This window comes from Meleagris gallopavo, chromosome 2 (genome assembly GCF_000146605.3).
Source record: "Meleagris gallopavo isolate NT-WF06-2002-E0010 breed Aviagen turkey brand Nicholas breeding stock chromosome 2, Turkey_5.1, whole genome shotgun sequence".
Lineage (NCBI taxonomy): Eukaryota > Metazoa > Chordata > Aves > Galliformes > Phasianidae > Meleagris > Meleagris gallopavo.
This window is the reverse complement of record NC_015012.2, coordinates 28,851,048-28,877,718: the sequence shown is the minus strand read 5'-3', so window position 1 is coordinate 28,877,718 and position 26,671 is coordinate 28,851,048. Positions and strand designations below refer to the sequence as shown.

The window sequence follows — 26,671 nt, the reverse complement described above, 5'->3', positions numbered from 1 at the left end:
TTTTTTGGTGAGCTAAAACTAATGATAAAACCACAGGGCAGTATATACATACAAATAAATGCATATGAGCATAGCCTGAGGGAGAAACCCCACACACATTACTGCGAGGAGATTGCTTAATTGTTCACAAATGGTAACAACACTGCTCCTCGGCTCCTCCAAAGGTTTATCTTTAAAACCTTTCTCCTATCACTCACCAAGATGAAGTTGACTTATTCCACACTACAGGGAAAACTTACGCTTGAAATACTTTTAAAGGCTTCTTTCAAAGGGCCTTTATTCCTGCTGTTCTTCAGCTTATAAAGCTAGGTTACTGCAGTTCCCACACAGAGGCTGTCATTGAAATGTTAAGGCCTGTCAAAGTAATCCAAAAGAATCACTCTGTATTTCAGGGTGTCACAAGTTGAAGGCAAGATATCTCACAATCACCACCGTTAACTACAACAATTTGTGCTTTACCATGGTGCATATACCCTGGTCAAGTCAATTGAAAGCCAGGCCTCTTAGCCCCATATGAGATAAAGCTTCTGTCAAGTTCTCATTGTTCTAAAAATTGTAACGTGTAAGTTTCCGTGTTGCAGATGACTGCCTATAGCAAATATTCTCATAAACCAGAGGTGGAGAAACCCCGGCTGCCCATTCCTAGGGGAGAATGGTCACACAGTATCAGGGATGCATCAACTCACATCAGAGATCAAAGAATTTATACCACTGCATAATGATAGGAGTAAGAGATTTCTCAAAACCATGGATAGATGACATACCTTGCCTAATCCTGATGTCCTTCTAGCCCTTATTTTGTTACTCTATAGCCTTTTGTGTTGGCAACACCCAGCACTTTTTGGAGACAGAAGGCTGGATGTTGCTAGCTATCACAGGATTTGAAATAGGTTTTCAAATAACTATGGCAAACAAAACTGTGAATGATTTGTCAATGCAAAGGTAATAATCTCTAGCTCTTGCATTTATTATGTGCTCATCACAGGGTTATCTAAACCTCCATACCTGCTTTTGGAAATTATAAACCATTTTATTATTGGCTTTATCTTTTCTTCTTTCTCCTTCTAAAGCAACTTAAAAAAAAAAAAGAAAAAGAAAATAATCATTTTCCCTTGAAAATGTAGCACTCTTATCTCGACCCTACTGAAGTCAATATGGATTTTACCAACAGCCTCACTAACAGCAGACTCGATCTCACGCAACATTTTGAAGCTCATAAAAGGAGTGATTATTCTACAAAGAACGAAGGTGCTGAAAGTGAAATAGTAACATCCATGATATTTCAAACCACCTTCAAAACTCTCTCAGACAGGAAAAAAAAATCCCCAACCCAATCCATCTTACTTTGAGTGGTCCTACTTAAGTATTGAGCAAACTTTATAATAATGGTAATAAAATGGTGCTTGAGGCAGTTTCAGCTATATTACATATCTCTATATACTATCGATATGGATGTATTCACCCTCTCTATTATATATGTATGTGTGAATATTTACATATAGCACACATACATATATATATTTTATGTATGCATAGATGCTAACTTTTCTAGGTTTTACTTTTTTCTCTCCCATAGCTGAAACTGCTGGTTACTAACATCCACATCATATTCTATGTATGAAGGATATAATTTATTTGTAAACTCAGGATGTTCTTGTTTTATAGAGTTGCTTGTATTTTATAATTTATTTACACATCATGGTTGGAAATGCTGATCTAAGTGCTATGCATTGAAGTGTATGTTTGCTGAATTCATTTCACTCTGTCTGTGGCTATGTTCTTTCTCATTATAACAATGGTATAAAATGGAGCTAAGGAAAAGACAAAATGATGGATATAGAACATATGCTGGCCCCACCAATGGGTGATTCCAGAAGAGGATGTATCAGTAGTAGATATATATATATATATTTTATCAACTAAATTTTATGGGAAAAAAGAAAAAGAAAGAACAGCATGAGGACAGGTTCAAAATGTTGAACGTCACAGCCATTTCCAAGTTGGTCAACAAATGCATTGAGCCTTTTGCCATTAAAATTGTAAAGTTTATTGTTTGCTGGCTAAAAAAAATATCCTTTTTGTGGTATCTGAGGTGTGAAACATTGTCAAAAATATGATGTCTGGAAGAAAAAAAAATCAAGCTATAGTGGCATTAAATGTTTACTTTTATCTTACCGATATATCTGCCTCCCCCTCCTATTTCTCTTTGGATAAGAACGTTTACAAAATGGCAGAGAAGAAGGTGCTTTTGACCTAACACAAAGTGATGTCCTGTTAGTAAGAATGAATTAGATCAAACTTGAAACTGAAATACCCAAAGGGGTTCTACCAAACAAGTATTGCTGAGAAGCAGATTTGCCAGAAAATAACAATAAGAAATTGCAGAGTATGATAGCAATGACAGAAACACTGCAACCAAGCATAGCACCATTAACTTCTCCCCTGCTGCTGTCTGGAAACAAAAAGAAAACACAGTCAGCAGGCCTGAACCGGTTATCTTTGTATATAGGGTGGTTGTGATATGTGCTTCCTCATATTAGCAGGCATTGCTCAACCATTATCCGTGAGTAAGGAAACAAAATTGAGACAAAAAAATTATTAAAATGTTGTTAATATTATTTATCCACTCTCACGTCTGTGTCAGATTTCCCTTGGCCACCATGTAGGTATATTATACAAGGTGAATGTAATAAGGAGTTTGTGTCTGTTACTTCAGACGTGTTACTCCCTCAGAGGGGCAATAGTATATTCAGGTTCAGCCCTTCCCTGAGCTTCCAGTAAGGTGTCTGCAATTTCTGCTTGCCTTGTATATGGTACTCCCTACTGATAATCAAGAGCGCCTCACTTGCGAGACAAGATGTGAATTAGCTCTCTGGGCAAACCTAAAATGCCTGTTAACCATTGGGTAAGTTCCAATAAGAAAATTCTCCTCTTCACATTGGAACATAACAACAAGTCATACTTCTTGTGGGGAGGAGAAAAAAGGAAGCAACTAAACATCTCCTTTAAGACTTGTCAGATGCTGACAGATGATTCCCCCATATGCCCTGTGCTAGGAGGGACAAGTTAGCACTATATCAGCTCAGTGACTGAGATTGCAGCCTCAGTGGCAGGGGATGTCATCACCTACGGTGACTGCCACTTCTTAACTAAAAATCTCGAGGTGGCCACAGACGCAATGCCTGGCACGTAACAACATGTGTTGGCAGAGGGGAGGAGGGGATTTCTCCTCTCCTAGTGGCAAACCCCATGACTCTAGCACATCTTCAGCTGTTGCCCCTCAGCCAATGAATTTACATGCTGGTGCCTCTCCACGGTAGCTGTAAATGAAGATAAACAGCCATTCTTTCATCTGTGAGCTGTTCAGAGTAGGTTTGATTTGCTCTAAAGAGCTAAAAGGCTTATTGCCTATTTTTGAGGTAATTTATCTTCATTGCTGTTATCATGCAGCCACATCAGTATTAAAGAGCCCAACGTGCCTTACAGTGACAAAACCAGAGAAAAATGGGTTAGCGTAAGTCCTAGACTTTGTCTAAGAGAACTGATGGTGATCTCTATACAAGTTGAAAAGAAAATCAATTCATTGCTAGACAATTCTGAAGCCTTGGAGAGCTTGTTGCTACACAGCTCTGGTCTGAAGCAAGACTGTCAGGAAAGTTTTGGGACATAGAACAAGAGCAGAGGCACATATTTGACAAAACGTGGTGCCCTAACGAGGCATGGTTGAAATGGTTGGTACCTCTTGTAAACTAACATCTCAGCCATGACCAAGTCTTTGAAGACAACAACTTTCCGGTCTGAAGATAAAAGCAGAAGAGGGTTTAGCAAGGAAATCTGACAGGGCTCTGTCTCCTGATGGCAGTCCTGAGCAAAATTCCTCACTCCTGGAAAACCAGGGTGAGAAGAACCAGAAGCTAAAGCTGGTTCCTCTCGCACACTGTCCTGTAATGCACCAGGGCCATGGAATCTCACCTCATTTTGGTTGGTAGCACTGACTGTCTTTAAGCCACTGAGATTGGAAAGAAAAAAAATAATCTCACTGATTCTCATATGAACACGAAATTAATGTTTATCTCCTCTAGAACAAGACCATCTGTGAGTGGATTTCATGTTTTATGATATCTGTTAGCATTCATGACAGTTGCCAATTTGGCAGTTTTGGAGGCTGACATCTGCTATTTAACTGAGCAACGCTATGCTGAGCATGACCAGGTAAATGATCTACAGAGCCCAAAGACCAAAATGCAAAAAAAAGTGTAGTAGCTTGGTCAGCTTTCCCTTCAGGAGCAATTCTGGCAAATGGCAACATTGGTACAGTCCTAAATGGCCAAAAATAGTCAGTCCCCAGTGGATGCTTGTCAAGGGAAAAGATTTGCATTCATCTTCATGTACGTTTATGTGTGCTTCTTTCATTGCTGAAACCCCTTATTGCATGGGTTTCACATCCATGCATTAGATTGCAGATTCCATGCCAGCCAACTGGCAACCAAAAGTATACAGCTGTGTGCATTTGGCACACATCCATATTCCCATTTCTAGCTTCTAGCAGCCCAAGTACAGCCCGACGCGTGGGTGTGGTGTGTGGGACTCCCAAGCTTGCTTTGGAGAGAAAGTCTCACACCTCCAAATATGGAGGCCCTTTGTCATGCATTTTAAAGGGACCAGGAAATGTGCTTGTCTCATCCCTACCCCACTTCATTCTCTGAATGACTGCAAACCAAGGCAATGGGGAGAAAAGGAACATTTCTCTATATTTAGTTTTTCAAAAGATGAATTCCTCATTGCAGTTACAATAACACAGAGAATGAAAGCGTAAGTGCAGAAGCCAGGCTGCTCATGGCTGTGCTTCTTCACAGCAGTGCCTTCAGCAGCTCTGTGCCATCCACCCAGCACACTGCTTTGCTAGCTTCCCTGGTGCTTGCTTGAAACAAGAGCACTAAGTCACTCATTTCTGTCTCTTAGCTGGGTGCCCAGGGATACAATGATAGAGAGTGGGAGAGCTGCAGAAGATTCACAACCCTGTTTTTATTAAAGAGCAAACTGTCTGCTCCTAAACTGTATGTGATGGCAACCCCACAATGCCCAGCAAGTTTCACCTCAGGAGCCAAGCAAAACACTGTAAACCTCATTCTCTCCTAATTTCCAAGGATAATGGAAGGCAACACAATTACGCAATAATTGAAAAATAACAGTTCTTCTTCTCACCCTGCAGTTAGTGACTCGTGCTGCCCCAAGGGGCAATAGTTTGGACTTCTGCCTGCCACGAGTTTCCAAAGGTTTGGAGAACATTTCTGAAGGTTATATATAAAGCCACTATGATGCTGTTAAATCCACAGAAAAGCTTCTGGAAAGCATCTAAGCTTGCACTTCACAGTCATTGGACTCTTTCTACTGGTGCTGAATGGAAGCACCAGTTCTAGTCTTTTAATGTGAGAATTAGCATTGCGGTGGCATAAAGTGATCTGCAGAGCAGGAACAAATATGCAAAATAAATAAAACCCAGCTTAGCAAGGGGGCTTCTCACCCCTACTCTCTCCTAGGACTGCAGTTAGTGCTAGAGTAATATAGTGCACTAAAATACTGCAGCAGCACAACTATTCTAGGACTGACTCATTCTGTGAAATATTTATTTATTGCCACTCTGAACAGTTCCTACCTTGCTTGTACGTGTTACTAGTTTGCTATCCAACTTTTTTTCCACATTTTTGCAACACACACTGGTCCAAAACGCAGGTTTCCCATATGACATTAGCCAAAAAATCATTTGAGTTGGAAGGGAACTTAAAAGGCCATCTAGTCCAACTCCTCCGTAATAAACAGGGACACCTACAGCTAGATCAGATTGCTCAGACCCTGGTCCAACCTGACCTTGAATGTCTCCAGGGACAGGGTAGCCACCACCTCTCCGGGCAGCCTGTTCCAGACAAAGCATGGCAGCCTCCTCCTGAAGGCTGGGCTCTGCAAAAGCCTCAGAAATCCCACGGCTCTGCACTGCCAAGGGCCTGCAATGGGGACATCATCTCATTTTGTGATTCATCTCATCACACTGAGAGCAGAAAATTCACTGGGACTAAGAGCAGGGAGAAACAAACAAACCAACCCTCTATCATCCAAAAGCAATATCAAAACTAGCTATGAAGATTCACTGATTTATCTTTTTCCCTGCTCAAACAGGAACTTTGTGTAAGATTGACCCATGCACTAAGCCATGTTGATCTCTCCATAAGCTCTCACCATAAATCGTGGAGGCCATCACACTGCCTTATCTTGCTGGGCTTGTAAACCTTTGAGCTTCAGATTGCCTCCATGACCCCAGAAATTCTTCCCTGGGCAAGGCAGAGGATGCCTTGGTTTTTTTTTGTGTTGTTTGTTTTTTTTTTTAGTAGCACACCAATGTAACTTAACCCAAAATAACCAAAGTGTTTCAGATGGGCAAGCCACAACTCAATTTTTCTAAGAAATCACAAACATGCACATCCTGAGTTTACTCAGATGTGAGGCCAAATAGGTTGCTGGTCCAGTTGCAGAGGGTTACCTCCTGCACAAGCTTTTGCTACAAGAAAATTCAGATGGCTCTGGTGTTGGATGAGGAGTGGGCAGGGGCACAGCTCAGCTGGCGCTATGTCCTGCCAGCTGATGGAGGAATCTCTTTCAGGGCAAGGGTGAGATTGTGGATCCCTTCTGGTTCCAAGCTGCTGCTCTGGCGGGGGAACTCACAATGGCTGCTTTGAGATGAGTGTGTTTATGGTGCCTAGCAGGACATGGAGACTGATTTCTGAGGAAGAATAAGCATCACTTGCCATCTCCTTCCCCTGCCAACAAATCTGTGCCTGGGATCATCTGCAGGCCCAAAGCAATTTGGGGTTTCCACCATTTCAGTTTGGCAGGGTGCTTGAGGTTTTTCAGAGGAGCTGCAGATGGCATGTGGAATTCAAATCTAATGGCAGATGGCACTGCAGAGCCATGGGTGCAGAGAAACGGCTGTGGTGCAAAGCCAGTACAGTTGCTGTGGCCTTCTGCCTTTTTCTCCTACACTTGCCAAGAACAGAGCAGCAAGCAAAACATTTCTGTGTCATCTCAAAAATGGTTACTGGAGTGATGGCCCCAGTCAGTGTTTGCATGTCAGGCAGCACGCAGTCTGAAGGCACCAGTTTCTTGCAGAAGCAGAGGTGGGAAGTTCCAGGTGGCTCCCAAAACGCTGGGTACAGCATCATATGAAAGCTTGGGGCACCTTTCCTCTAGACTGTGAGAAACATAGTGTGTTCTGAAGATGTCTTTGGTATGTTCTGCATTACCAAAAGTAAGGAAACATGTTAGCTGAAGGCACCACATCAAGCAGGAGTAACAAAATCCCCTCCTTTACTTCCTTGGCTTCTCATCTGGCTCTGGTTTGAAAGGAAGTAACTGCTCAGCTGAAGGTTTGTCCTAGCTGTGAGCCAGGCTCAGCTAAGTCTGTACATCACCAGAGGCCTATGCCTACACTGTTTCTGCAGCTCTGCAAACATTGGCCAGGAGCTTGCTGGCAAACAGCCTTTTTCTGACATGCAGGACAAGTTCAGTGGTGTAACTGTGTTGGTGAACAAGGGAAGAGATACTGATGTCATCTATTTGGACTTCAGTAAGGACTCTGACACGGACCTCATACATCCTTCTCTCCAAATTGGAAAGATATGGATTTGATGTGTGGACCATTTGATGGACGAGATCATACCCAGAGAACGGAGATCAATGACTCAGTGTCCGGATGGAGAATGGTGACAAGCAGCATCCCTCAGGGATCAGTACTGGAACTAGTGCTCTTTAACATTTTCAGCAATGACATGGACAGTGGGATCAGTTGACACATCTGAGGGACAGGATGCCACTCAGAGAGACTAGGCAGGCTGAGCAGTGGCCACAGGTGAACCTCATGTGGTTCAACAAATCTAAGTAAGTGCAAGGTCTTGCACCTGCGTCATGGCAACTCCTTCTATCAGAACAAGCTGGGGGATGTAAGGATGGAGCACAGCCCTGCCAAAGAGAACTCGGCTGTAATGGTGGATAGGAAGCTGGACATGAGCCAGCAACGTGCTCTTGCAGAACACGAAGTCAACCATATCCTGGGCTGCATCAAAAGAAGCATGGCCAGCAGGTAGAGGGAGGTGATCCTGCCCCTCTGCTCTGCACTCACAAGACCTCTCCTGGAGTAATGTGTCCAGATGTGGCATCCTCAGTACTGGAGAGACGTGGACCAGTTGGGATGCATCCAGAGGAGGGCCACAAGAACAATCCAAGAAAAGGAGCACTTCTTCTGCAAGGACAGGCTGAGAGAGCTGGGGCTGGAGAATAGAAGGTTCCAGGGAGAACTGATAGCAGTCTTTCAATACCTAAAGGGGGCTACAAGAAGGAAGGGGACAGACTCCTAAGCAGAGTCTGCTATGACAGGACAAGGAAAATGGTTTCAAACTAAAGGAAGGGAGATTTAGGTTGAATATAAGGGAAGATTTATTTATTTATTTATTTATTTATTTTTCTCCCAATAAAAGTGCTGAGGCACAGGAACAGGTTGCCCAGAAAGGTGGTTGACACCCCATCCCTAGAGACATTCAAGGTCAGGTCCATCTTCCATCCGCCAGCCATAAAGTAAGGCAGTACCCTTGTCTGGTGGCTGGCAGGCAGCCCTGTCCCAGACCTAGAACCAGCATTCTTCTTGTCTTTTTGATTTGCAGAGGCTTTCTACTGACAGTTTAGTGTACCTTTCCCAGTTCACACATTATCTTATTGCACTACAGGTTGCCATAACAAATAAACAAAAAACAGAAAGGCCATCAATAAGCACAGACCTACTTGCAGAAAATACAAAATCAGATTTGTTTTTTACAAGTTATGTCACAGTCTCCACTGAAAACACTTGACAAGGGAAAATAATTATTTGTATACCCGCATCACATTGACCTTTTAAAATATCAGTATTTACTGGTGCCTTCCACTGCAGACGTTAAATTAACATTCCCAGTTTGTAATAGGGAATCACCTTCAGTCAGCATTCCTGTCAGCATGATAAGGAGCATCACTCCACAGTAATGGGCACCTTGATTACAGTTCTATGTAGGGTTTAAGCTGGGTACAAGAATTTTTTCCAGAGCTGGAAGTGATTTTGAAAAAAGGACTAGGTAGAGAACCAAGTGAGAGAAACTAGATTGCTAAAGAGAAACTGAAGGAAAATTCCAATGGCCCATGGTCACTCACCTTTAGTCCCTGACATCTCCGGGAACTCAGCTCACAGGCTGCCAGCTGCCTCTCAGTATCACAGAGGCTGGTTTATCCTCATGCAATGTGATGACCACAGAAGTCCCTTCTATCCTCTGCTTAGCTACTCTGTTGCTCAACAAGTGCTTTGCACGCACCATTGGGGTAATCTGCAGTAGCACAAGGGACGCCACCAAGCAGGAACAGGCCAGACCTCAGCCTATTCCATCATCTCAACACCACACCTAGCCCCTCCTACAGCAGGAAGACAGCACTCTAACAGCTTCATTAGAAACAGCTTCATTAAATGTCAACAGGCAAGCACAGAAAAGAGCAGAGCAAAGACCTTGGGGGAGGGGAAAAGTGGAGATCTGCTAATTTTCTCATCAGACAGCCTTCTCCATAACTGCCTTCTGGCTTCTGCTCTGAAAGTCAAGTGGAATTGTCAAGAGGAATCACCTGTGATTTAAAGAGAAGCTTTCCTCCAAGAGCTATGTAAAACTGCCACCTTCCTATTCACAGCCTCTGGGGACAGGGAATCAGAGCTACTGAATCGAAGGGGTGGAGGCAGAAAACATTGCTCTTTTCTAAATTCTTATCAGCCCTTATCTGAAATGCAGATGGGAAGCAGGCTTGTTAGCTGTGAATGAAGGAGACCACTGTGTGCTGCCTATCCAAGCTCAGGAGATGAAGGAGAAATTTAAGCAATGAAGTCATGTGGTTACCCCCTTCCTCCTCCTCCAGAGGCAGGAGATATTGTGCTTTTTTTTAGTTGTTGGCATCTTTGGTGTTTAAAGGACTTGAGCAGGTTGCTTCAGCCTTGGCTGCTTGCTGGAAGCCCCATCAGAATTTGGTCTTAACAAGGAGCTGCAGCGTCTGAGACTACTGGAAAGCTTGTGTATATGTGTGTTCCTCTGCATGTGTACGTCTGCAGCTATATAGAGATATATTTAAAAGAAGGTTAATTGGTCTCCTGGGAGCAATAAAGAAATTGTTAGGTTCCTCTGTGTGAGCTGTGACTGTATGAAGCCTAATTACTGAGCCTGAGTTATTCTTTTTGGAGGGGGAGGGAATCTCTAAGGTCCTTATTAAAACCTACAAAAGTCTAAAGAATGATGGAATTAGAATTGATTGTCCATGTTGATCACAAGTGCAGAGCAAATAAAAATGTTGAACTCACCCCATGAAACACTAATGGAGGTCATATAGGTATGGTTTACACATCACTATTATTGGGAAAAACAGAAATCACTGTGCTGAATGACAGGACTGGGAAATAGAGGATGGCAGATTTTCAGGTAACGTGTATTCGTTATGCTTGTGGCAAGAAAAATACACTCCGCTGTTCTTGTAGGGACCATTTTGCAAAGCATTCATCTCAAATGTATTTTCAGCATGATTAACTTTGTAAAATAAGAAATGAAAAGGCCAACGGGAAAGAGAAAAGAGGCTCTCTAACTTGAGTTTGGTCTGAAATGCCGAAAAGCATTTGGGATGTTTTTGCACCGCTTTCTTGAGGTGACAGAGACACAGCTTAGGCAAGGGCAGCTCACAGAGTGCTTCCTGTGTGCTGCAGCTTGGTTTAGGAGGAACTGTAATTGCAATGAGAAAAGCTGATGGTGCCTTTCCATTCCTTGCACCCCACAGCCAGTGATGGCAGGACAAAATGGAGAGCTTCATGTAACAACAGCACTGCAGTCAGGCTGGAAAGATTGATGCAAGACAGCTCTTACTTGGTTCAGCATGGGGTCTCTCTGCAAAACGTGGCAGCTGGATGCTGCTGCTCATATTGACCACTTCTACTGGAGCAGTACTGACCCCCGGCTTTGCTCTGGAACTTTTTGCCGTTGTGGCATTGTGTGACGTTGGCCACGTTGATGCATTTATCCATGATCCTCATTTTTCTCGACTTTCTTTTTTCTCATCTTTCTTTTTTCTCAGTTTTCTCAGTATTCTCTAGAAAGTATCTGGAGATGTTTGTAGAGCTACATCTTTTCTGCAAATAGCTATCCAACTGTCCTAGAAATAAGGCACTAAAGGAAGGCATGTAGATTCTCAAGCCCTTACAGGTAGGGAAGTAGTGACATAAAAATATGGAGAATGTCACAGCTCATTCCTTTTTCAGTTTTTGATCGTTCTCTTTTTTTAACAAACAAACAAAAAAAGCAGAAATTTCCCAAGGATCAGCTACAACAAAGCCTAACTATGAACCTATGCACACCACTGGTCGGTCTGACCTCAGGTGATCTGCCCAAGGTCACGCACAATTCCTGGCACAGTGGAGAAGCCAAGCCAGAGCTCCACATCCATAACCATAAGATCTTCCTTCTTTTCCTTGCCTTACAGGAGATTTAATTCTGAATTAGGAAAAAAAATCCTCATAACTGGCACAACCAGAACTCTGCTCATTATGAGTCTTGCAGTGGCTAAGAAATGGAATATACTGTGTAGAGAAACAGACTCTGTGTGTTTCATAAATATGCTATGTAAAAACAAAACAAAACAAAACAAAAAAAAAAAACAACAAAAAGCAAGTGTAAGAAAAGCTAGCTTAAAAAACAGAAACAGCACAGAAATGGGTTGAAACTAGAAGGAGAGAAGTGGCTGAGTAGTGGGAGAGTTTTGCTGGCATAAACCTGCTCACAACAGACTGTGCACAGGGTGACAGACTCCAGCAGGTCACAGCCTCCTGCATGTTTCTCACTAGATTTTTTCCTTTCTACCATCTCTGCAATGCACTGTTCAGTAAGGACTCGGAATATTCTTTTACTTCTAACATCATTAGCACACCTTAAGGGGATATAAATACAAAGAATTGCACCATGCTTGAAGAGCACACTTTAGGGAACTGATTTCACTTCTGACAGAAGTCTTTGTTTCACTGCTATCAATTATTCTCAGAAAAAGTTGTAACATTTCCTCTGTCTTTTCTGTTGGTACCCTTTCTTCTAAACACAAAATACAATGTAGTGCAGTTCCTTTAAGGGCAATCTAACATTTTGCTCCTAGACTAGTTAAAGGGAAAGCGACAAATCAAAAGTAGCTCAAAATGTATTTCTGAACCTTCAGGCAAAACCAAAACACCATTGCTTTCCAAAAGTGCTGGAAAAGCCTCTGACCTGACCTGCTGGAAGCAAGCAGCAAGCCTGCCAGCATTACTGATAATGTTGCATTTAGCCTCTTTCTGACTTTAGCATCTTTATCTTAGCAAGCTGATTCCACCTGAAAAATTTCCCAGATATTCATGAGGAACAAAACATGATGTCTGTATACAGATAACTCAAACTACTTTGAGCTTGAGTTAAAAACCTTGTTTAGAAATGTCTGCTTGCTTAGCCAACATGCCTTCATCCCTGGCACACTTGCTTTCTACTGCATTTTCAATATCTTCCTGCAGTCACAGGCCAGCTTTATTTGCAGAAGACAAGCTGGAGGGTAGGCTGTGAGAGAAAACCTGCCAGCAACATCTCCCCACAGCACTAGTAGCCCTGATAGCAGTGCTGGGACATGTGAGGCTCCAAATGAAACCACTCAATAATCAATTGAAACCAACCAGAACACCTGATTCTTTCCTTGACTAAGCTGAAAGAAAAGAAAGTTTTGTATCAACAATAATAAAAGCGAAGCATTAATTACGCCCCTGCACTAAGGAATCTCTGCAGAGCAGCCCAGAGAAGCAAGGCAGGCAACAAGACAGTGCTCTCAGGACCCTGACTCAAAATCCTGAGCCTTGTACCAGCCTAAGGCCAACCAAGCTGCATTGTTTGGGCAATGCTGATTGATTAAACCTCATTGCAGCCTTCCAGTACTTGAAGGGAGCATATAAACTGGAAGGGGAGCGGCTGTTTACGAGGGTGGATAGTGATCGGACAAGGGGAATGGTCTTAAACTGAGACAGAGGAGGTTTAGGTTAGATATTAGGAGGAAGTTTTTCACACAAAGGGTGGTGACACACTGGAACAGGTTGTCCAAGGAGGTTGTGGATGCCCCATCCCTGGAGGCATTCAAGGCCAGGCTGGATGTGGCTCTGGGCAGCCTGGTCTGGTGGTTGGGACCCTGCACATAGCAGGGGGTTGAAAACAGATGATCACTGTGGGCTTTTCAACTCAGGCCATTCCATGATTCTGTGACTGGGCATCTGTCCCCTACAGTTCTACTCATGGTAGTACACATACCTTCAGGATGCTCTGTAGCCTTTTTCATCTGATGCCAGGTAAATCTGACCCTCTCCTAGTACCTGTCTTTCCCCGCTGCTGTGCTTGCACCGTTGTGGTGTCCTGTACCAAAAGGCAGTGCTGCAATTCATATATACAGACGTGTCTGCATCCATGAGAGCTGGCGGGTATCTCCTGCTGTATAAATCAATACACCATCTTAGCTCACACACTGAAGTGCTTTTCATTTACAAGTCTTAGTAGTAGATATAGAATCATAAGATAATGCAGGTATCATCTTTACACTAAGACACACATTTTCAAATATAATGTATCCCTTTAAAACCAGAAAATAGCTTTTAAGGACTGAGCACCTCTCACACTTCCTCATTGTCCATCAATGATGCCATAGCTTTGTCAGAAATCCCAATAAATGCAAAGGTCTGACCCCTCTCTCAGACAATTTCCTTTTCATAATAGCAAGAAGATCCAACCAAGCAGTGAATTTCTGTCAGGATTATTGCACTTCTTGAGTGGCTGATATGACTTGGCCTCTGGCCTCAAGCCATGCTACATACTCCGGAAGTGCACTGCATTTCATAGGTTATTGCTTGCGTATTACTGCCGGGCAAGTGAATACTCCATACACTGGAACAAATTCAAATGCCTTGAAAAGAGATATCTTCCTCAGTGTTGGCATTCTTGTGCTGGGGCTGTAAATTATGCCCAGAGTGTTCATTTTCTTTTTAAATGTGTTCCCGTCTCATAATAATTAATGGTGTCAAGTGACTAGTGTGAAGAAAGCCTGACTTTATAACAACTACAGATTAATGAAACAACAGTCATGGCTGGAGTAGCAGCAATAAATTGTTGAGAGGAGAGACACACCTGGAGCGATATTTTCAGGAGCCTTAAATTATCTAGGTTTCAATGTTCCTCATAAATATTTGGCTTTTGTTAACATTTGTTTCTGTGTTAAAAGTGGAAGTTAGCAGCTCTGGTAACAGCAACTCCCCTGTGAATGAGTGTGGGCAAATGGAGCACATACGCTTTCCAAGAAATGCTTCTATTCCCCAGGACTGATCTGGTTCAGTGGATCTCTGTAGGTCTTACAGCTTCAACACAAGGTCATGTGTGCTTGGTGAGAGGGAGAAGAAAGGAGATGTGGAAAAGAGGGAAAAAGACATATAGTTGGCCTGACAGAAACATGGAAGTGAATTTTCTTAGAAGTACAGTTAACCAGTATCATAGAATCATAGAATCCTTAGAGTTGAAAGGGACCTTTAAAAGTCATCTAGTCCAACTCCTCTGCAATAAACAGGGACATCCACAGCTAGATCAGGTTGCTTCGAGCCTGGTCTGGTATGTTGGACTGCTCACATGCTTGAGCCCCAGTCTTCAGCCCACTGCCTGTTCTGACTGGGGAAGAGGTGACCACACCTGGCTGCAGCAATCAGAGTGAGCATTTCCCTGCTTGAGAAGAAAATCCTACTTAGTGTGTACTACAGTGTCTATACTCTCGAATCTGAAGTACAATTTGGGGAAAGTGGGCACAGTAAAACCAAACTCTGAAGGCTTAGAAAGGTCTACAAACCACACCATGAGCTTCCTGAGCAAGTGCTCAGTGCACCTGTCTGCTATGCAGAAGCAAATGTGATGCCACACTTCTCTTTAGGTACTTGACTGAATGTGTAGATGATGGAAGTTCAGAGACAAGCAGCACTTCTGTGCACTAGCAAAAGGTTTGGCTTCAGCCCTAAAAGAACTTCACAGTGACATAAGGATGCTTTCACAACCTAGTCACTCTAGAAACCAAGTCATCCTCATTGTTTATTGAATGCAGACAAATACTGCATATATAAAATCACCTCTAAAAATTCAAGATGCAATTTAGAATATTGGGAATCTTTTAAAGAAAAGTGGATCTGACCAAATCTAATGAGAAGTTAAAGGGAAAAACATGATCTCTCTACTTATTTCTATGACTATATCTTGAAGTGTTGGCATAAACTGGCACAAATAATTGATTGGTCATCTCAATGAAATCATATCATTTTGCTGCAAATTAAGATGGTATGTGTTTCTCAGTATTTATTATCAATTAAATCACGTGTTGTAAATGGATAATCAAGTGTTACCATCTAAATTAGGTGTCTGGTAGAAAAAAAGGTATAGCTGTGTTCTAGTCAACAAGCATAAGATGTACAGTTAGACTTTGTGATCATTCAGAGATAACAGAAAAGATACAGAAATCAATATCTAGAAAGCATGTGGGAGAAGCTTAGCAGGAAGTTGTGTCCTGTATCACTGAGATTCCAATTTGATTATCAATTCTTCCTACATTCACTGCTATTTGGATTTGAGGTTCTGGTTATTAAATAAAACAAATTACATTTATCCTTGCTTTATGTTTAAGTTTGTAGTTTTATCAGCATGTCTTAAGAGCAAATATTCAGACTTACTACCATTTTGACTTGCAGAAGTTAAAAACTTTCTGAAAACATCACATATTCCTCCAAACCTTAACTCAATCCAGAAGAGAAAAACTAATAAACACTAAACATTTTTGTAAAGAAAATAGGACTTGATGAAAATATACCAAAACCACTTAGGAACACATTAGGAAGCTTCCTAATGTAACAAAAAGAATTCCGTATCCTTTCTCCTTGAATGTCTTGTTTTCCAGATTGGGGTTTTATTCAGGGTACTTTCATGATGGCTTCACACTGTTCCTTTAAGTCCATCAAGGCTTGCATCAGGCTGTGATCTGTCCCATGGGTCACCTTCATAATATCATAGGCCTGGAGAAGAAAACAGAAAGGGACAAGTTAGACTTTGTGCAGACCATGTTCAGGGGTTGGTAACTGCAGCAGGGCATGAATGTAAGTGCTAGCTCTCAAGGTGGGGACTTTAGTGCATGGCAGAGTATCTTAAGTATCTCAAAACCCATAACAATTTGTCTCTGACAGAGAAGGAAGTACTGACACATTATTCTTAGATGTTAAATCTTCGCTAATGTATTGCACAGAAGGATGTTTAGCATAGCAGAAGAAGGTGCTTTTGCACTGAGGCATGAAGGCAATTTTAAGATTGATTACCTATGGTTCCCAAAGTTTTGATACATTATTTCAAAAATGACTGTGATATTTATGTGATATTTAGCAGCCACAAAGTCCTATAAGTAGAAATTAGTGCTTAACAAATAGAATTAAGTGCTCAGGCTATAAATGGAGAAATGATGCACAGCTTCAAACAAAAAGTCTTTGGAGGAACGAATGAAATTCTACTTCAAACTTCTAGAGATGGGCAAGCACATGGAAATTCTGTCATCACTTATTTTTGTTTCCATTTAGCTACTTTTTTAGAAGAAGAGGTAGGTGGCAAAATGTTGAAAGAGCAAGTTGAAATAGCAGTCAAAACAAATCAGTGTGCAAAGAGCTCTACAGATTTAACTTCTGAGCAGCACAATGCCTTACTATTAAATGGTAATACACTGTTGAACACAACAAAAGAAATTCTTCACTTTCACTTTTTTTAGAAATGCCTGAGAAATGTGAAACAAAATCAGAAATCCTCAATTTTTGCAAATTTTTGTTTTAGGAGAAATAAAAAACCCCTTCATGTTTTGCAAAACATTTTCAAGACATAATTATATTCTCTGAAAAGATTTGCTGAAATGTTTTTAGTGTTTGTTTTCCCTAATTTAACATGTTAGGGAAATGCTGTAAACAGTAAGCCCTTACGTGTATTATAGTTGAGCATAAGGTATTAGGCTGCACAAGAGCTTAATAAATATAAATAATGGAAGAGGTAGCACAAGAAGCAGTAGGAGCCAGTCCTTACCTGCCAGAGACAGTTTGGATAGAGAAAGATGAACACTGGTATGATGTAGGAATGCCTGGATTGTGCAGAGCAGAACAGCTGAAGGTTGGAGTCTGTGCATGCTGCTATACAGCACAATGTAGCTACACTCAGGCAAAGTATGGACTGGATAACTCCAGGATAAAATGGCAAGGTGTACTGGCCATAGATCCACACACATTTGGTATTTGGATGGCCTGGTCAAGAAAGGTGATGGACCTGTTGTGAATGGCCTGTGTTAACTAGCTGTGCATTTGGACATGTCTGAATACCAGGACAGGCATGCCAGGTCCCAAGGCAGCTGACCTTGATCTTCATCCCATCTACAAGACAAAAGCCTGGCGAGTAGTGATGGTCCTGAGCAGCCTGATGCACAGCTGGAGATGTCCATGATGATATGTCTCTATCGTAAGACAAAATTCCCTAACTTCATGCCTAACCTTGAGATAACACTACCATGGCTGACTTCTCTCTCATCTGCAACTGTTTGTTTCCATTTCTTTTCTTTCTTCAGTATGGCAGGTAAATGTACCCAATCTTTGTTCTGTCTCCTTCAGAGAGAAAATCATACTCATGCAATATTCTATCTTATACACTGAACTACAAGTAAGAACCGGGCTGTACTGAAGTCAGCATAACAATGACTTCTGTAATCCTGAAGGTACACTGGCATGAAGTTATATAGCTATTTTTTTTGCAAAGATCAGCACAAAATTTAGAATAATTTCACCTCCACAGCAAAGACTTTGTTATTGAGAAAGTATAAAAGGTATGGAGAAATAAGCCAACTCTCCGACACCCCTTTACTCTTCTAAATCTTACAGCTAACCAGCAGAGCCAAGGCTGAGCAGAGTCTTGTTCTTGCATCTGAGAGGAAGACCACACACACCACAATTCTAATTATGAAAAACTATAGTGATTGCAAGGCAGCAGCAGAGGCTGCGGCATCATCAACCATACAGTCTCCCCGAAGAATAATAAACCCATTAGAGTAGTGGTATGACTGTTGCTCCATGAATGCAAATGAAATGCAGCACAGTCATTTGCTCCTGATTTGCATTGGGATGGGATGGGACGCCCATTGTCACAGCTCCCTGCAGATGCAGGATGTCTCCACTCCATCACAGTGAAAGCAGGAAGCAAATGCCCATGAGCTGAGATGGCATAAAGTGAAGGCTGACACATAAGAGGGAGTGTTTCTCCTTGTCTCCCTGTTGAGGGGGGCCCTTGTGAATGCAGTCAGAACTAAAACAAAGCCGATCAGTACTGGGCTCGTAAACATTTCAGCATTTGAAGCAAACACCTAGAAGAAGGGAATTTTTTGCTGTGAAGCCTGGGAGGGATTTTACTCCTCTTCCTGTGCTTTTTGCCCTCATGCCAGGAATTACAAGACAGGGAACAATGTCGTACCTCCTGCAGGCTTTCACAAGGCAAGAAAACCATGCCCATCAGCTCACAGAAGGATAGAGACGCTTGCTGCAAGGAGGCAGGGGTCAGAAATCAGGTCCAAGCCTTCCCTTTTACCCTGCTTGCCCTCACAGAGTCCAGCTGCACTCAGGTTATGGGCAACCAAAGTGGGGAGTTTGCAGTGCTATTATGGTATACAAGGACATATGCCAAACGCTGGTGTTACCGAGTGCACTTTGGGACAAAACCAAAGGGCTCTGCAATTACAGTGGCTGTGCTAGTGCTTCACTTCCAGGCAGCAGAGAGAACTGTACAGCCATGTGTGAAGGTGCATGGGTCCTGCACATCTGCACATCTGATGCAGAGGGGCTGTCAAATCACAGTAGCTCTGTGGCTGTGCCTGATTAAACAGGATTTATATGAGTGAGGTGAATTTCACTCAGATCTTGATTCCTCTGCAACTTCCACATCCTTCTCCTTAATGCCACACTGAAATTAGTCTGACGAGGGCTCCAACAGGGTGCTATTCAATGTCAGAGTGTATTAAGAAGAGTAATGAAGCAGAGAAGGCAATCGAGTTTCTGCTCTGAGCATGTGGCATGCTCTGTTGACACATCTAATCACAAAAGACCAAACTGTGTTCCGATATAACCCCAGGATATTATCTGAGTTATATCAGGAATCACATCCTTTACTCACAACAAACTGGGAATTATATTTTGCTCTAATTTGTTTCAGTGTAGACAGCAATGAAGGGAGTCAGCTTAAGATCCCACTCAAAGAAGCACTGTGACCAATGTGTACAGGTTGCACAGGGATGCAGGGTGACAGGAATCTTTCACTTCTGCTCAGCCGTGGGAGTGGGAAGTAAGGCTCTCCCTGACTTACATGTAGGGATGGAAAGGGGTAGATGGAAAGGGCAGCAGACAGAGATGCAATAGAATTAGTTTGTAAATGGCTCTGTATCCCAGCTGCAAAGCCCTTACTGTATCCTTTTGGCTTGGAGACCAAGATTAGAGATGCACTGATGCATGGCAAGAACAGTAAACAGCATGCTCCTTTCCTTTTTTTTATGGATAGAGGAGATCAAAGCTTGAAAAAAAGGTTTCTGTGTTAAATATTGCTTTGCACTTGAAGAATAATGCAGTAACAATCTGGATTGCAATGGGCAACTTAGTAAATATATACAAAAAGGTATCACAACTTCTGCCTTCATCAACAGCAGCAAAGATGTAGATGTAGACAGAGATGACTCTAGGAGAGTTAACTCCATTTTCACTTAATGCTGTATCATATTAGAAAAGCTACTAGAAGTACACTTGCTGATGTATTGCAGAAATCTCTATGAAGATCTCTCCTCTGTCTGGGAGCCCACTGCTTGCTAAAAAGGAAGGTCTGAATGTTTGGAAATTATAAATATGACAGGGGAAATAGCACAGCAGATTACCTGGCACGTGACAGATATATAGCTTATTGCTGAATAAAGAATGGAAAATATAATTGATTACTGTCACATCAGCTTCTTAATCATCAGAATTGACCACAATTTAAGTTAAATGTATCAAGTGAAGATTTAAATTACTAGGATTTAGTAAAAGAGAAAAAAAAAAAGAAGAAAAAAAAGCACTATCAAATGTATTATTATTTAAACAAGTGAAAATTATCAGTTATCCAGTTTGTATAAATGATCAGATGTTAAAACCTAATAGATATGGGGCTTAAAAAAAGCAAGTACAAAATACTAAGTTATCTATAGAGTCATGAATGTTATCTAAAGGAGATCCAGACAGGAGCAAAACATCAACTTAAAGCAAGGCACCAGCTTCATCCAGCTGTCAGCCCTGGGGCCTGCTCCTGTCTGCAGCACTGAGCAAAGGCAGTAAAGAGCCTCAATCAGGCACCAGAGGTGGGCAGGAGGATGAGCTGGAGAACCTCATAGAACTGGTATTGCCTTCAGGCTAACTTCAGCAAAGGAGAGATGGTAACACACGCAAATGAGCCTGGCACTTCTTGAAGCAGCATGTTGTCCAGGGGGAGAAAAATAGCAGTGATATAGGGTTTGAGATAGGAAGTGAGTGAGCCCATGTTCTGAAGACATCACTCCTGAAAAGAGATTCTTCAATATATTTAAGATGATAGTAATAGCAATATAATGGCAGGACAAATAGTCTAGGATAAGAGGAGATGAATACAAAATCAGTTTAGGTCCAGCAGGGATAGCTTAAAACCAAAAAGCGACTTGTAAAACAACTGCAAAAATAGACTGAAGAAAATGGTGAATGATACAGAAATAGAAGGGACCGAGAAGCATGCCTGTTGATTGTGTGGCTCACAATAAAATACAAGCACTAAAAGGCAAACTTCTATCCAACATCACAGATACCTATAGGGAAGAAGGAGGGTGGAAACCACAGCTCTGCTCCTGCTCTTTACTTCCATTGGTCCCAGATTCTCTACTCTATGGTAGGGAGAGTAGAAGGCACTGAGATATTTTTATCTCTTAGATCTAATAGTCATTTTTCATTCAGACACCTTTGAGCTATCAAACTGTAATTAGCAGTGACTGATACCAAAGAAAGGCAGCTCCTGAAACACTGTGCAACAGTGACCCATCACTGCATTCAGCTGCAGCTTGAGGAAGCAGCACTGATAATAGAACAAGTGGTGAGAAATATTCAAAGGCACAAATTACAGTCAGGACAGGAGGGAAGGGAATCCACGGTGGGTTTGGGGTTAGCAAAGGAGTGGGAAAGGAAGAAGCAGTCCAAAATACTGACCTGTTTCAAGGTCTCCAGTGCCTGAGGTAACATGCCTTGACTGTACTGCAGTTTGCCCACTCGCATCAGCTGCACAGCCCTCAGTGGATGGAAATTAGGGTAATACAGCCTGCAGAGAAAAGGGAGGGAAATGCGTCACTGTGTCGGCTCTCACCTTCACAGTCACTGCCTCTGTGGAGAGTTATTAGGGTGGGACTGCAAAGTCCTTGTGAATGTTAATAAGGTACTCAGAGAAAATTAGCTGCTCTACCAAGAAGCATGAAATACTGAGGGGAATTAGAAAATTATTACTCTCTATCTCAAAGGAATGCCTTTAACATTATCCTGTTAGAAAGTGACTGGAGTGGGATTATTTCATTTGCTACCGTTGGATAGCACAATAGCATTTACTGTACTTAGTGTTGCAAACAGAGGTTGTTCACAATCCTACATCCCTGAAGAGGTATAATTTCTTCAAGGAAGCTTCAGTAGGAAAACCTGTCCTGGATCCTATAAGATGAAGGAGAAGGACTGCACACGACACCAAGTGTGTCATCATTTCTGAGGGTTTGCTTGCTGCTCCCTATTGCAGAAAGAACTGGTAATGCATGTTCAAGGAAACATTTTGGATTTGGCTTGTGAATATAGGCAAGGTATTTGCTAGCATGAGGAAAAACTCCTTTTCTCAGTTTCACAGAAGCAGAAGTTTTCCATCAACCTCACTGGAGTTACTTTCAGAACAACATATGTTGAGATGAAAGCAGAACTGTGTTCTCTTCCTGAGGACGTAGATGGAGGGCAATGTCATCAATAATTCCCTTCAAGACACTCATGAAATGTCGTACGTCTAAAATGAAAATAAATAAGCATCATGGAAAATGCTTGCATGCCCCAAATCCCTTTTTCTGCTGATTTCACATAATTTCGGTGAAGACACAGAAACACATGGGAAGCACGCCAGTAGGATCTCTGTACCCTGATCTATGAAGACCTCTCCCGAGGCAGCAGAAACCAGCTTCATGTGAAGAATTCATCCTAAATTCCCATGTGCACCACCTGTTCAGATCACTAAATTACAAGAAGTGCACAGCAGTGTTCTCAGCCCTCTTTGGGGTTGCAGCCCAAAAAGGAGAGTCAATAGGCTAAAGAGAAGAAAAATGGCAGTACTTGTCTCAATCCCAACCGATCACTAAGGAATTTCAGTAATTCAGATGAATAGATGCTAGAAATTTATCAGAAGGACTATTTTTATATCTTTTTTTTTTCTGATTATTGTATCGATTAACATGGTGCTATCTGCTACTAGTTAAAGAAAAAAATGCAACTAAGTCTGAGATTTTGAAGCGGATTAGCAAAGAGTAAATAGGAATTGCAGAGATAGCATGGCACAAATGGGAATAGTGATGACGTGCGCAACTTTCTAAAACTTGCAAAACAATGATACTAATATGGGTGCATACTTCTGCCTTCACCTGTGACTGTGGCTATGAATGGAGTAAAAAGGTAATTCCCCCTTTAATTCAGGGCTACTGAAATATTGGGATGCCTTGGGCAACAATCATGGCCACAGAAGCAGCAGCAAAGAGTTTTGCGTGGATAACTTTCTGCAGTCCTTGGTAGACTTTGCTGCACCCTGCTCTGATTCTTCTCTGTCTGGTCCCTCATGAGACCACATGGACAAATACAGGCTGTGCTTCAGTCTGCAGCACGTAGCTTGCTGAATTTCACAGGGATACACCAGAGTGCAGAATCCGTCCCTGCATGCAGACAGGTCTCTCTTTATAGCTCACACATTCACTTGCAGTCAGTAAAGATTTACCGCTGCGGTATGGGCAATACCCAGAGAAAACAGGAGGCTATTTAACAATGTCAGGTACTCTGTCCAGACTATCAACCATAAACTAAAGCAAGTGAAAATTTAAGATGAGAACATGGGAGGACTAAGTGTGGAACAATGAGCTCTGAGTTCATAAATATTTACAAAGCTATTTTATTGCACTGATTTATGTTCAGATCTTATGCATGTATATAGTTACATTTGCAAGTCTTAAAATTGACATTTGAAACTAGTATTTATTATCATATTCTGGAATAAATCTGTTAAACTACTGGAACACCTTTCATGAAAGCATCTGCATTGAGTGAGTTTATAAGAGAAATTCGGGCAGCTTGCAGCTCTTCTGGAAGACATGTAAGTGGGCAGAAAGTCATTCGCTTCTTCCAGGCATCCCCAGGATTCAATATTGTGTAAAGATGGCATGGCAAAAAGAGTTAAGAAGCAGTGTCAGGTACTTGAGAGCAAATCTGTTATCCTTGTATGTTGCTCTGAACAAAACAAATGGATATGTTTAATACTAAGGAAAACATTAACCAGCCAGAGAAACTGGTACCTAAAGACTGTCAACAAGAGAATAACACAACCATAGAGGAATACATCCTGCAAAACACGGTACAGCTTGGGAAGAGTAAGATTTCAATCTGAAAAGGTTTTTATGAGATTTACCAAGGCCTGAGGGACGGGAAGGGGAACAGCATCATATTGAAAGATGAAATAAAGGAAGACAGTTCTGTGGAGTGATGTTTCCTGCCCCTCGGCACTGGTCAGTGCACAGCAATTCACTTGCAAAGAGAGATTAAACAGACTACAATAACTATCAAGTAAAGCTGCACTGTAAACAAGGGAACTGGAAGAGGCTTGGAGAAATCTTCAAGTTTTAAACCGCAGACTTAATCTAAGACAGTACAACTTTGTTTCAGCCTCTAGCTAACAGAACCCAAGCCAGCCTGTCCCTTGCCTATCTGCTGGTCCCCAACTTGGTGTCACCTGCAAACAACAGCCAAGCAGTTTCTAGTGCCTCCTCCAGGTTGTTGGTGGAGGTGTTAGGACCAGTCCTGAACAAGTCCCACGCAGCACCAACTGGTACTGGCTGGCATTCAGTCAGCAACGTGTTGGCCATAACCCCCTGACTTCCACCATCCAACCTTTTGTTACCTATCAAGCTGTCTGCTCATCTGCTCTGTAATATTCTAACCCGGATGACAACTCCCCAATCCTCTTGGCCTTTCATATATGATAGTCAGTAACCTGGCCAGCTCTCTTAGTGCCTTTGCTGGAGGCAGCCACCAAGCCCAATGGGTTTGCATGGGTTATACTCTCTCAGAAAATCTCCAGCTCAACTCTCTTTCTGGGTTGTGCCAGGTAAACTGCACAGGTAAGAGTGAGGCAAAGAAAGCACTGTCTAGCTGACTATCCAAAACCTCAAATGAAAACTATTCCTTAGTCTCTGAAGTAAGGTAGCTTACTTCAGTGTTTCACTGTTACAGGAACCAGCAATTTCTGCATTTTGTTCACTTAATAGAAGGATATCAATTTTCAGTAGACAAAGATAAGGCCAATACTCTGTAAAGCCATAGCAGTTTCTAATACACCATGAATTCGATAGCCCCTATTTGCAGTTCAGCCCTGACATTTGCCTTGATTAACCTCCAGAGCAGTCACTGTTGATGCACTTTATAAAGAAAAATTTTCTTCATTCTATATCTCTATTTCAATTCTGAATCCCTTCAAGCAATCATCTGCATTCTTTTATATACAACAATGTAAAAAAAAATAACAGAAACAAACTTGACAAATTTTAGTCAACTCCTTCTACTTCTCAATACTGTGATTCCTCTAATTTCACTCAAATTATCTCCCATTAGAAAATGAATAATCAGAAATTTTGTGTTCTCCCAGGACCTGAAGCCTACTATTAAAAAAGGAAGAATATGCAAAATCACTGTCTTTTCTGATACCTCATATTTTAAAATAAACTCCTACCATTTCCTCTGTCTTTGTAAATCTGTCTGCAGGGTTAACATTTGCACCTTTGTCTTCAGCCTGACGTAATTAGAAGCAGGCAGGATTTGTAAAACCTGAAATGAGGGTTTAAAATAGAAATGTTACAAGGCTCTTTAATATGGTGACACGTGAAAAGTGATGCCATACATGACTGCAAATTGCTTTGTAGTACCTTTTAGTGCAAGTAAATATGACAGCATAAAAGACATAAAGCAGTTTTAGGAACCACGGCAACAGAGAAGAAATTAAGAACAGGCTTCTGGGTTTCAGGAAAGGTGTGAGCCGAATGCAAAGAGGAAAGCATCAGCCTCCAGACAGAAATACACTAGCTATGCTGGATGGAAATGTTTACACAAATACAGCACCTGATAAGTATGACCCTCTTTTCTTCTTGTTTTTTTTTTTTTTGTTTGTTTGTTTTTTTTTTGTTTTTTTTTTTTACTTATTCTTGATTTCAGATTGAATCAGTATTTGAGTACAGTCATTAAAGCTGTTCACATGACTGCAGTATTTGAGTACAGTCATTAAAGCTGTTCACATGACTGCAGTCTAAGAATTATTTTTATGGTGTCCAGCTATTTGCTTTTTTCATTATTTATTGATGTGACACTGGTCATCTAATTCACATGATAATTTTTCCATTCAGTGACTGGGATGACTTTTAGGACATATTTAAGGACAAATTGTTAGTTATGCTAAAAAGTACAAAATGTTTGGTATCTATCAACACTTCCAAGAATGATCCAGTTGCTTTATGAACAGTCAAGGAAATCATATTCCTCGGGAGTATAACAGGTAAACTATCTGTGCTCATCTAGGAGCCCATAGATCTTAATACTGAAAAAAAAGGAACTGTGCTATAGCTGCTCAGTCTGATCTCTGAATTTCACCTATCTGTTCTTATACCAAAAACAGGAATCTGAAGCTGAAATAGTGCTTAAAAAACAATGTTCTATTTATAGAAAATATCCTTTTTATAAATAATTAGTTTAATATTATAATAATCACTGGCCCTGCACAAGAGTTTCGTCTGAAATAAAACAAGGTTATAGGGTTATTTCTGGAGGAAATGAGAAAATGTTACTGATATCAGAATAAATGACTTTGTTTTCCATGCTAAGTATTAGAAATCAAATTGTAATTGTAATTGTATAATTTCTCAGGGCAGTATACCTATATTATTGATGTATAATCTTAGAGTGCCCCCATAGAAGTCTTTCAAAAGATTACTGGCCCTGTTCTCATGTTATCACATGTTTTTTTCTTGGGAAAAAAAAACAAAAAACAGTTTTAAACAGACATTCCTTCCTCCCTCTCTCAGTTCCCTATTTATGGATGACCTGGAATGATTAAATCAGTTCAGGACCTTAAAACTCCCCTTATACCTTTCTGTAGCAACCATGTCAGTTTTGGAACAGCAAACA

At 41.5% G+C, this 26,671-nt stretch overlaps 2 protein-coding genes across 2 annotated transcripts in view; both read right to left on the bottom strand.

The window, feature by feature from the left end:
• The window catches only part of LOC104909668 (histone-lysine N-methyltransferase SMYD3-like), a 110,978-nt gene extending 95,128 nt beyond the window's left edge, over nt 1-15,850 (bottom strand). Inside the window, exon 1 of the mRNA XM_031552175.1 lies at nt 15,845-15,850. Coding sequence (XP_031408035.1) covers nt 15,845-15,850 — 6 coding nt within the window. The remainder of the gene's footprint in view (nt 1-15,844) is intronic.
• Nucleotides 13,297-26,671, bottom strand: part of LOC104909329 (histone-lysine N-methyltransferase SMYD3-like) — a 49,996-nt gene continuing 36,621 nt past the window's right edge. Inside the window, exons 4-5 of the mRNA XM_010706947.3 lie at nt 21,428-21,536; nt 13,297-16,183 (exon numbers count right to left, since the gene is read on the bottom strand). Coding sequence (XP_010705249.1) covers nt 16,082-16,183; nt 21,428-21,536 — 211 coding nt within the window. The 3' untranslated portion in view covers nt 13,297-16,081. The remainder of the gene's footprint in view (nt 16,184-21,427; nt 21,537-26,671) is intronic.